Below are 12,721 nucleotides of genomic sequence, written 5' to 3'. Positions count from 1 at the left end.
TAGGGAATTTTAAGGGTTTAATAGGTTATATGAATTCCTTCTTTCTAGTTATAATTATTAAATATTAGATTTCTTATAGGAGTTTATGTTTCAATATTAAGATTGGTCAATAGAGTATAAATGGTTTTTTCTATGACTGGGATAGTTATTGAGGTAATTCTCTGGTCATGTAACCAAGGTTGTGGAATATGGGCAAATGTCTTCTCCAGTCCTAAATATGGAAATAAAATACCACCCTAAAATTTTTAGGCTGGAATTATTAGCATAAAGATACGTTGCTCCAAGATAATAAAGTAAAACATTTCTAGTTGTATATACCCTCACAAAGAATAATGGATTCCTACTTGAGTATTTGTCAGTAGAAGTCTTAAATCAGGGTAAAAATAAACACGTCTATATCTGTCTTTCACTTAACGCACACCCACCTCTCCGCCCCCCTCCAAAAAAAAACCCAAAAAGAATCTCTCCACGTTACAAAGGTACACCAAACAGGCTTAGGCTTATGAAAACCTCTGAGCCTTTACTATTTTGAGTTCAAGTTAATGTGATGAGAATGGGCATCTCTTATGTAAGCTATAAGGATTTCTATGTAGATGAGCTGTAGAAAGTAGTTTTTACCCACTTCCAATATTGTACATTCTGCATCCTAGGTTAATAAACTTCTCTCTTAGTCCTAGAAAAGCATTCATCATACTGAACATCAGGATATTTGGAGATGCTATCCTTTGACTTCCTTCACTTGCTATCAGCCTAATTACTACCACCAAACTGTTTACTTGTAGGCTGTGTCCCATACTCACCTGGGACAGAGTGGAGAGAACTGGTGACATAAAAATATATGTGGCTCTTCCACAAACTACCTTTGTGGCCTTAAATAAGACACTTTCATCTCTTATGTAAAACTCAAAGAAGTTAATTTCATTATTTCCCTGTTCTCTATTAGTCCTTAGTCCTCAAACTCAGTCATTCTAATCTTAGAAAATTTGTTATGCTTGTTCCACTTTCTCTTGCTGGGATCAGGCCACAGTTTCAAATGGACTGAGTAATAAGTCATCATTTCGGTTCCTACTATTAGGTTCTCTTAAAATTCTGAATTTTTAAAAATCTTTTCTATTTTTGATTCACTTCCCAGTTACATAGATGTCCATCCATGTGTACTACAAATAGGTTTTTTTTTTTCCCCATGGAACTTTGTTCTAGATGTAAATTGTGATATTTTAAAACCTAGACTTTTTCTTATTCATTAAGAGCAAATTTTACAAGTCCAAATGTAATGTTGTAAGTACTCAAGAATGGCCACAGCACCATGTACCCTGTTGAGCCTGGAGTGTTCTAATTATGATCGTGTGCCCTCAGAGGGGCCATGCAGTGCACAGACCACTACATGCCAGGCTCCACTTAGTTACTGAGGTGCCTCATCTTGTTTAATATCCCTCAGAAAGCTTCAGGAGAGAGACACTCTGATGGACCTCAGTTGACAGAATAGAACTGATTCACGGACAGGTTAAATGGCTTGATGCAGATTACACAACCAGTATGATGCAGAAGTACAGCCCCCATTCTTTACCACTAGGCTAAGAGTTTTTGTTTATAGCATTACAGTTAGTATTTAATATATATATGTTTATATGTAAAAGCAGGTATACATAAATTAGAAACCTTCTGAAAGGTAATCTATAAGATAAAGTACAATTTTGCATTTTAGTCAATCCTTATTTTAATCTCCTATTTTAGTCTCAAATGGAACCTTACAAAATAAGCCTTTACTAATTGATTCCAATGAATACGAGGTATGTTTATTTATCTTCTGTCTCAGACATTGGCCATAATACTTTTAATATCACTGGCTTCCCTTTTTTAATTTGGAAAATGAGATAAACGATGTTATTTTAAATTTATTTAACCGTGCATCACATGACCACATCAGAAGATATATATTGATAAATTTATCAATCATTTAATGATGACCTTTTTCAAAATAAGATACATTAGTTATCTAGACATTGCCTTTTTTTTTTTTTCCCCCCTAAACTAGGATATCCTAACATGTCACAGGGATAAAATTCGTAGGTTTGATTTGGCCCGTGTGTATGTTAAGTCTTTCTAATAAGGACGTGGAGGTGCTGTGTACTTGGAGTCAGTCCTCTACTTGCCCATGTGTGTTCTTACAGCAATACAAGAATGACTGCATTGTAAAACTCAAGTCAGTTTCAGTCCTGTGGCATCACATAGTAAGCTGTGTCCTAGTCATGTTAATGCAGTACATTTGCACGTCTTCAGCTGACATACTGTGGTCTTTGGACAGAATCATGGCATGATTTGAAGCATTAATAATTTTCATAAAACCATTGCAAATGATTTGAAGGGGTTGAGCTAATGATTCTACAATAATTATCCACTTATATTTCAGTTAGTGTTTCTTACATTAGATGAATAGAATATGTAAATAAATCCCTTGTTTCATGTTTCAATTAATAAGTTTTTTCAAGTAATACCAAAATAATTCATAATTACATTTTAGTAGATAGGCATTATTTGAAATAACAATTTTTTTGTAACTAGTTTGTTAACCTTTTTTTTGGTAAAGTTCTTCAGTAATTTAAGTGAACCACTCCAGTGTGTAATGGGATGTTTCTACACAGTGGAATGATAGTCCTTTCAAAGTGGTTATGAATTGAATTTCTAGGACTGGTGTGGATAAGTGGTGTTAAAACCTTGACAGACAGAATCAACCTAGATATTACCAATGAGTGCATTTAGAGAACTATAAATTGACTTTAAACCTTTTGTATCTGTAGGTTACCTTGCTGAAATCCAGTGAAGCTAAAGCCAGTTATGCAGGTCTTTTTAACATAGAACATTAAAAGCAGTTTTTCCCCCAAATCTTCCAATTCCTAAAGTTTATCTCAAGTCCAGCTCTTTTAATGAAACCTTTCCATTTTACTATCATGTACCTTCAGTCTGTCAGTCTCTCTGTTTCTCTTGAGACACCATCTGTACAAACATCGGAAATAATAGAAGCAATTCAAGCATGTACATATTTCCAAGTGTGATCAAACAAGCCAGGTGCCCTTCTGGGCAAGAATTCTTTTTTCTTTCCTTTTTTCTTTTGGATGGAAGGGGTGGAGGGGGGAGGGTGGTTATACTATATACCACCTTAACTGACCTCCATGGTGAGTTTATTCTACAGATTTTAAGAGTTTGCTAATTGAAGGTCATTTCAGGCACTGTGATGCATGCAGAGATGAATACATTCTTAAATAGTTTTTTTCCTGTCCAAATAGATTTTTCCCTCTTGTTAGCAGAGGAGAACACATCTTTGCTAATGTGTATCCATTTTCTACTGAATGAGAAATCAAACAGATGTCCCTGCTGATTTAGCTATGAAAATATTAGTATAATAATTAGGTAAGTTTTATCTAATCTATATGATGTTAAACATTCTTAATACTATTTGATGCTTTGAAAATAATTACTGTCTTTCAAACTACTCTGACTATCCAATATCTCTAGCGTGCATTTTGATACTTTATTATATTCATTTTAACACTTTATGCATACTTCTGGATAGTGATCTTTTGGAGGATAATATCTGTAGTCCTTGTCTCTGTATCTTAGCCCAGTATATAACATGATATACGTTTGCTGAAAGAATGAATATGATATCATGGGTGTAATCTTCTCCATAAGGTTATCCAGGGACCATGTAAAGCATAAGTCATGTCTTCTTTAATCCCCCATCATACTGATTCAGTGCTTTATACTTGGTAGGTGATATTCCTGTAAACTTGAAATGTGAGAAGTAGCAATGGGTTATTTTCATAACCTACTCAATGCCTACTTGTTTTAAATGGAGAATGAATTAATCTTGTAATTTTAAAAGTCCTTAAATATACCAAAATGCTTTCTGTCCTACAAAATGTACATCATTTCCCATTATCATTACTGTCTTAATTGATATATTTCTCCTATTCCTTTTTACTGGTAAAAAGGAAGAAGACAATGGAATATATGTGTCTGCTTACAGTATTCTTTTAGGGGTATCTAATAGGAAAAATGAAAAGTGGTAGCTTTTGAAAAAATTTCTTTTAAGAGAAATATTTTAGGGAAGAGGAACAAGTATACTGTACTGTATAGTAGTACAAAGGGTGGGGGCAGTCCTGGAGTGCTGAAAGTTAGTCATTGAAATATTATCCAAATCTCTTCATTTGGTTTTTCTTTCCCACTTCTGTCTTCTGTGAGAAAGGGAAATAGAATAGGACAAAGAACCAAACAGGTCACTTTTTTTCTTTATTGCCCCATGTTATTCCTGAGCCAATAGGTGTAATTGAAAGGTGACAGGGTAAAAGCTCCCTAATTCCAGAAGTGTAATTCCGCCTTCTCATTGTAACATGAGTATTTCGTAAGTTGGCTAAGCAAATTCAGGTATGTTGGCTGCTTACTGCTCCAGGCCCATCTCACACTGAGAGGGGAGAGAGAGAAACCCATGGAGAACAGGTTACTGAGCGTTGTTGGTCACCAAGAGAAGTCCTGATACTCCGGGGCAAGTGTGTAAGGAACGTTAAAGATTCTCTAGGACTGAGACAGGAGTGCGTTATGACAAGTCTTTATATGAGCATGTCATTCCTTCATCTCCCTAGTGATGAAGAAGAGTAATTATAAGTAACACAAGGTGAGGGAGTAAAGCTGTATTGCAGGGATATTGCTGGCACCCCTTGCCTGATTCCTTTATCGTTTTTTAGGAGCACATTAGCCCTCTGCTGAACTCTTGCCCTGGCCACACAATTCCCAAATGGTAAAGGTCATTTTAAGTATTCATGTGGGACAGTTTTTTCTTCTGTAATTTTTTTTAACATCTTTATTGGGGTATAATTGCTTTACAATAGTGTGTTAGTTTCTGCTTTATAACAAAGTGAATCAGCTATACATATACATATGTTCCCATATCTCTTCCATCTTGCGTCTCCCTCCCTCCCACCCTCCCTATCCCACCCCTCCAGGTGGTCACAAAGCACCAAACCGATATCCCTGTGCCATGTGGCTGCTTCCCACTAGCTATCTACCTTACGTTTGTTAGTGTGTATATGTCCATGACTCTCTCTCGCCCTGTCACAGCTCACCCTTCCCCCTCCCCATATCCTCAAGTCTGTTCTCCAGTAGGTCTGTGTCTTTATTCCTGTCTTACCCCTTGTAATTTTTTTAATGACACATTTTATTTGTATTGTCACCTCCCTTGATCACGAGCCCCTAGAAATCAGGGATCCAATTCATTTCACTAACATTGGTTTAGATACTTAGGATTAGCAGTGAACAAAGCACACAAAAATCCCTATCCTTAGGGCGTTTACTTTCCAGTTCAAGGCGACAGACAAAGTTTAAAAAGGGGGGGAAAGTGTATATGTATGACGGTAAGTGCTATGTCAAAAACAGAATGGGGAAGAGAAATAGGGAGTGTGCTGAGAGGGAGAAAGGGGAGGTTGCAGTGCAGTTGTGAAAGGGTAATCAGAGAAGACCTCACCAAAAAGATGAGTCAAGAGCTGAAGATGGTGAGGGATAAGCCACTCGGGGTGATGAAAATTGCAGGCAAAGGAAATAGCAAATGAAAAGACCTGGGGGCAGGGGCACGCTCAGTGTTTGCAGAAACCAGCAAGGGCCCGGAGAAGGTGGGGCAGAGAAAGCAGCAACTAGAACAGCAAGAGGTAAAGTCAAGAAGATGACAGCTGAACAGGTCACGTAGGGCCGCGTAGTGTGTGGAGTGCCTTGTGAGGAGTTTGGGTAGTACTCTAAGTAAGATGGAAGCCACCGGAGGGATTTTTAGCCAAAGAATGATAGGTTTATGACCTGTTTGAGAATTTCTGATTACCGTTAGGAAAAAGACTTGGGGGGGAGGGGAGAGGGAGCCAGGCTAGAGATACTGATGACTCCAACCTGGACGGCATTAGTGTAGATGGGAAGAAACGATCAGATTCTGGTTCAAGGTAGCCAATAAGATTTGCTCACAGATCTAACTATGTGGTGTAAAAAGTAGTCAAAGTTTGGCACCTGAGCAAACTAGAAGGCTGGAGTTGTAGTTAATTAAGGTGAGGAACCTGGGGGCGGCGGGTGGGGGGTGGTGGCATTCAGCAGGACTGGAGACAGATGAAGAGCCTCGCTTTTGACAGGTTAAGTTGGAAGTGCCTGTTAAGCATCCAGATGGAGGCGTCAGAGCCGTGGACATCCGGACCTGAAATTCAGGAGTGAGTTCTGGGCCAGGCACAACATTTGGGATTCATGAGTGGATAGGTGATATTTACAGCTGTGGGACTGGATGAGATCATCAAGGAAATGAGTGCTGCTAGAGAAGAAAGAAGTCTGGGCACTCCAACATTAAGAAGCTGAGGACAGACACGAGGAATCAGCAAAGGAACCCAGGAAGGAGCAATCAGGAAGTAAAAATGAGAAGCCTTGGAGAGCGTGGGGACCTGAAAAGGAGGTGAAAAGTTTCACGGAGGTGGGAATGATCTACAGCTTCAGATGTGACTCATGAGCCACCTAAGGTGCAGATGTGGACCGAAATGGCCATTTTATTTAGCAACTGACTGATGGCAAGCATCGTTTCGTTGGAGTGGCGAGATCAAAAGCTCTGTTGGAGTAGGTGCCAAAGGTAATAGAAACTGTAGACTTCTGACAGTTTTGCAATAGAGAAATGGAGAGTAGTTGTCTTTTTTTAAGATGGGGGAGAATTATACCGTATGTTGATGGGAAAGATAAACAGAGAGGGAGAAACGGATGAGTAGGGTGGAGAAGCAATGTCCTCGAGAAAATCATTTGTGCTTTACTGGGGGTGTTTCCAAAACTCCCTGCACTTCCCTTGGACATTTCTTTCTCTTCCTGAATAGACTAGGAGCTCTTGGGAAGCACAGTATCCCCACTTAAAGCAGTACTGACCTTCACGAAACTTGAGCTCTACTAGTTAGGCAGGAGAAGATGGGATGTAGCACACAAGTGAAGTGATTGTCCTTTTCTGGGAATGCAACATCTCATCCCATCCATAGTTAATAGAACAAGCAGAGGGCAAGGGGATAGGTCCAGGCTGGAGGGTAGATGTGGTAGTGGGAAGCTTTCCTGTGGCTTCTCCGCCTCCACGAAGTAGGAAGTGGTTATTGGCTGACAGGGAGGATCGGGGGACCAGACCTCATGTGTCTGTGTGACTCCTCTGTGCCCAGGAGAGTAGTCATTTATTGTTGAGAGAATAAATGAATGGTTAAGTGAATTGTTTAGCTAGATGGGCCTTTGATTTTATAGTTACATGTTAATAATGAACAAGTAATTAAAATTCCCCTAGTGTCTGGAATGGCTGTTCTTCATCAAGTATGGTTAGCAAATATTAGCTGACTTGAATCTTGAGCACCTTAATATTTTCTTTCCTTGAAGTGATTTTCCTTGTCATTGAGGAATCTACCTTGATACCAAACTTAACTAGATTTAAAATTTTAAATCAACAAATTTAAGTATTTATAACTAATGCTGCTTTACTGCTGGAAGCGAGAGAAACTTACATTTCCCAAAGAGCTCATCAAAGTCTAGTCAGGAAAAGAGATGGCCTAGGTAAGCACAGAGAGCTCTCAGGAAAATGGCTTATCAAAAATCCTTTCTTGCCCATTCAGATGATTCTAGAAAATAGAGCAGTGTTTACCCTAGGTCTACTTTGTAACGTAGTAGCGAGAGAAGGATGCAGAGATGCCAACTCCTGTTACCCTGACTTCTACCCCTGGTTCCATGGTAAGACACTTCCAGTTCCAGGCCCTCTGTCCCTTTACCTTACTCAGGAAGTAGGGAATTTGAAGGGCAAGTTTCATTTCCAGAGAACCCATGGGGCAGTGAGCTAAGGACCAGGACTCATACCTTCTATTGTGTTTCTCTTTCCCTGCTCCTGTCTTGACTTCCTGCTTCCAAGGTTCATACATAAGGAATGGGGCACTTCTTAGCTTATTTTCTGTGAAAACCTGGTCAGTGACAGACCCGAAACATCACAATTGGCTCAACCACTTAATTTTGCCTAGAGAGTCAGGAATTAAGAAATACTTAGTCAGCTTTTTTCCTGATTGAGTCTTGCTGAACAGTACTTTTGCTGTGTGATTATTGCACATTTATACCCAACTAATTATCTGAACTTCAATAGGGTATGACTCTTCTTTCTTAACCTAAATTAATCATCATATTCTTTAGGCTATCTCTCACACTTATACAGGCTAATAGTTGCTGGCTTTTCACCTTATTTCTGAAGGATAGCATGTTTGGATTCTGTTCTCAGATTTTTCAGTCCTAGGTCTAATTCAGGCCCTCATCTGCAGGAGTCTTTTAAGTCGCCCTCTTGTCTATACAAAGGACTCCAATCTCTTCTTCATGCTGAGGTCACATTAATCTTCCCAGAGTAAGCACACTCCTTGCTCACAGACTTCAGTGGCTGCCCACTGTTTTCAGAGTCAAGTCCAAACTCCTTAGAAGCCCAGCTTTCTGTCATGACATCAGTACGCCCCCATATGATGAAGCAGCATCTATTTCAGTAGTTGGTTCAGATGCACTGGTTTTTAGTAAAATACCAGAGTCATTCTGGCCAATGGCAGCCGTTCTATCTATCACTTAAAAATATTTTCTCAGAGAAATAGCAATAGTGACTCATTGAGAAAACTTCCTTAATCTTCTGACTCTTCTTCAAGGCCTTCCTGCTCGTAGGACTGACTACAACTCTTTGATGCTCTGACACTTTTATAATTTCTTTTACTACTAGCGGTTCAAAGTATTGATGCATATAACCTTGTTGCTGGCTGTGTTAAGTTTCAAGCATCAGAAAATAGATTGCTTAAGATACTTTGCTTGGCACACCAGTATTTTATATCTGAATTGATATACTTGTTACTTCAAGACAGATGGTGCATTGCTTCTGTGCCTAATAGCATTTGGCAGTGCTGAAATTTAGCCTTCTGTTCAATCCAGAATAATTCAGTGATGAGTGGGCAACTTTGTGCTTTTTATTTTTATTTTTTTTGCTGGATTTGAATATTTGGAAGTGTTTTAGCTTACTTACTATATGTAAGCGCCTTCATAAAATGACATTCCAAGTGTAGGCAAGTCCATAATCAGCGGGTGAGCACTGTGTATCAGTTTGGCACCACTTGTTTCTATTTTCATTATAGTGATATGTTTCTAGAAAGATTAACGAGTATTCGGCCACATTTAAACATGGGCACAAAACTTTCCAGGTTTAACGTTAACTGTTAGGCTAAGGAGAGTTAACATCAAAGGGGAGGGTTTGCAAACGTTGTTGAAGTGAGTCTAAAGGAGCAGAGGTTTTTAGGTCTCATGTTGATTGTCTCTCCTCAGTTTCATTTGATTCCCCTGGTTCATACCTCTCCTCAGGCACCTTGCTAAGACAGCCATTTCGTTATTTAAGGCCTGGCTGGAAGATTGCAATAAATAGCATCTCTAAAGCCCTGTATTTTGTTACTTAAATTAGAAATCGTTTTGTACTCTTTCTTACTTACAGCTTGTTAGAGCTTTCCTAGTGATTTGCTGGAAATGTATTTTCTCTCCGTGTATTTTCAAAGTAGGATTTACGTAATTCTGTGGTTATCATTAGGGGAAGACTGGGTGTTAGGATGCCAAAAGCCCACAACATGAGAACACTCCAGTGGGGACATCTGAAGAGAAACAGCAAAAGCACCGTCCTTCTGCACTTGGTTGTGGGTTCTGTTTGTTGATGGAGGATGTTGATGGTTGATTTAGGAGAGGGCACTGTGATGTGGAGAAAACGTCCATCCCATTTAAGCTTTGGGAAAAGGTTTACTCCTTTGAGCTGGTGTTAAAGATACTGTATTGCCTGCTCTCCTAATTCTGGAAGGATAAAGAGATCAATAAAAAGTTTCGTCGGATTCTGTAAGTCAGACCTGTTTCTATTTTTTCTACATTTCCAGAGAAGCCAAGATCACAAAGACTGGGGCATTCTGTATTACTATTGATTCTATAATGTTACTGTAAATTCTTTTTCTGACAGTGATATATTGTGCACAGGTACTCTGACCACTTCTCTAGATTCGTTTCATATAACACACCCATGGACTGAACTTCAGAGTCACCGCTTCTTTAGCATCTACAACTTGTCTGGAAGTTGTCTGGAACATGTCTGGAAGACTCAGTTCCTGTCTACTGTGTAGTGGCATACCTGGGACAATGGAACTAGAAGAGTGACTTAGGAGGACACATTTACACCCAAAGGACTCACGGCTTCTCTGAAAATCACTGCAATCTGCTTATTTAACACAGTAGGGATAGTAACCTTAGCTCTTAAGTCCGGGTCCTGCCCAGGAATCTTTAAAATCATCATTTCCAAAATAAAACGTTACCTTCAAATAAAGTATTTATTACACATATATGAAAACTAATTACCAAGAGTTGCCACCTGACGTATTTTGACACTTTGTCTTGATAGAAATGAAAAGAGAGATCACAACTTTTAAATTTTAGTTGTATTATCACTTAGAGTAATTAAAGGTCATTGATGTATCCACAATTGTTACTTCATGAGTAAAACACTGCAATAGTAGTTATTTCAATTCTAACTCCTGGGTCTTCAGATGCTGAACTCTAGGGTCAAAATAGTTTAATTAAACACCAGCCTGTAGAGTAACTAAGCTTTCAAATTTCTTATGTACTGTCTTATTCTGTCAGTGGATTTTTTTTTTTTTTAACTTCTCTGGACCTGACTTTCCTCAATTATATAACTGAACAAAGAACAATGAACAACACTGCAGAAATGTTGGGAAAATGATGGGAGAATTTTGTTTAGTAGTAAAACACTGAGCAGTGTAAAGTGTCTGGAGAGACTTTTTTTAAGCAGTAAAACAATACAATTGTAAATTGTATGGATAATTATATTTTTGAGTACAGCATGAAGCTTCACTATTAGAACATTGTTTTTGCTTGTGCTAATAGGTTGTGTCGCATCTTTTTTTGTTGTTTTTTGTTTGTTTGTTTTTGTCTCTGGGCTCTGAAGATTGGAGTTTACTCTTAATTGCCAAGAAGGACATAAGTGAGTATATTTCTTTTTTTTAAATTTAACAGACCAATAATGGATACATATTTATTTCAGAGTGTTTGATTATAATTACGCAATGTAGATGCTGTAAGATCCTTCTAGATTTTACACTTGAGAGCTGGTCTGGTCTAATCATTTCTAGATGATTCTTCTGATGCCCAGACAAAAATGAAAGACTGAAGGAATTAAAGAGTTGAGACTCATTCTGGGTGTGGTGGGAACAAACTCATGCACGTTCTTCTCTAGAGAAAAATCAACCTTTCCTAATCCTTGAGGTTTCTTTTAATCCCATGTTTCCTCCAGACCAACAGTAAGATGTTTTCACTTTCTTTCTTTTTTTTCTTCTTTCTTTTTCTTTTTTTTTTTTTTCCTCCAGAAGAGGTGTGGTGGAAGGGTCTGCCAGAACCAGAGGCTAAGCACACAGCAGTATAAAACAAATTCTTTATTCCAGCTTCCAGAATTCATCCTCTTCAAACTTTCCTGTTCACTGGAATAGCGAAGCCATTAACCAGTGGTGTCAAGAAGTCTCATCCAGTGGTTGAAGCTCGGTAGAAAACAAGGAAGCAGGCAGGTGTGGATCCGGTAGACCAGCTGCACTCAGATCTTCCCACTTTCACTAAAGGGGGTGGGGAAGTGGGGAGACAAAATTTAAATTAAATTAAATTGGTACTGAAGCAGATCTGATGTGACAATCTTCCAGTGAATATTTGTTTATCTTAATTTAAATAGTCATGTGTTAAAAATGTGAGTGTCAGATTTACTTCCTCCCAAGGCCACTCAGCTATGCTTCTTGTAGTCTTTGGAAGGGATGAAGAGGAAACACAGAGCCACACTTTAATGATGGTGCTAGACGTTTGTGAAAGCTAAGTGTAATCGTAGAAACATTTTATATTTTTATTCCAGAGTAAATGCAATGTACTAAGTGAGCAGGTTTAGATAAATGTTTTCGTGATATGCCAAAAAGGTTACATGTACATTTGCTTAAAGAAACTCTCCCTCTGGATTTAATAAAATTCTAGCCACAAAGAGGTACAAAATTTAACTCACGGGATGTAATGAAAAATCTAGAAAACTTACTTCCCACACATTTTCCTTCCCTTCCCTCCCTTCCCCTGCCTTGTCTTCTCCCCCATCGCCGCGCCCCCCCCCCCCAGCCCAGCTTTGCTCGCCATGGTTGTAGGAAAAGAAGAGCAGCTGAACACATAGTTATGTTGTTCCTTTAAACTCTGAATCAGAGGGAGGTTTTCTGGGATCTCCCAAAGCTACAGTGCTGAGGAGCTTGTTGCTACCCACCGCACATCATCCCACAACTTCTGATTAAATGTCTTGAGAATTGGCCGGTATTTTTAATTGAACAAGGGAAAACTTAAATATACAGGAAGTGTACCTTTGTTTTTTAATTCATTTGTATATTTTCTTGATGCTTCGCATAAAGACCAAAAGGTGCTTTTGTTTCTCTTTGCCCCTACCAGAACTGTGGAGTTATTGTGGGGTGTATGGTATTCCATAGCACACCATAAATCTCCACTAGATGTCAGTGTGTCACCAAGTGAAACCAGTTCAGCACGCTCTCCAGACCTGTTTTTGAAACATTGAAAATGGGAACTCATCTATAACTTTTTAACCAGAATGATACAGAGAACTTTT

At 38.7% G+C, this 12,721-nt stretch overlaps 1 protein-coding gene across 6 annotated transcripts in view; it reads left to right on the top strand.

Annotated features, from left to right (window-relative positions):
• UBE2E3 (ubiquitin conjugating enzyme E2 E3) overlaps positions 1 to 12,185 on the top strand; it is a 103,023-nt gene extending 90,838 nt beyond the window's left edge. For 2 of the 6 annotated variants that reach the window (XM_032637956.1, XM_032637955.1), the window contains exons 6-7: positions 11,033 to 11,068; positions 11,526 to 12,185. In XM_032637956.1, the coding sequence (XP_032493847.1) occupies positions 11,033 to 11,068; positions 11,526 to 11,626 (137 nt within the window). In that variant the 3' untranslated portion in view covers positions 11,627 to 12,185. Of the gene's footprint in view, positions 1 to 11,032; positions 11,069 to 11,450 lie in introns of all 6 variants that reach the window. The other 4 variants (XM_032637961.1, XM_032637960.1, XM_032637953.1 and 1 more) reach the window with 4 other exon arrangements.
• The last annotated feature ends 536 nt before the right edge of the window (positions 12,186 to 12,721 follow it).

The sequence above is a fragment of the Phocoena sinus genome, chromosome 7 (genome assembly GCF_008692025.1).
Source record: "Phocoena sinus isolate mPhoSin1 chromosome 7, mPhoSin1.pri, whole genome shotgun sequence".
Taxonomy (NCBI): Eukaryota; Metazoa; Chordata; class Mammalia; order Artiodactyla; family Phocoenidae; genus Phocoena; species Phocoena sinus.
The sequence above is the reverse complement of the archived record's forward strand: the minus strand, read 5'-3'. Positions and strand labels throughout refer to the sequence as shown.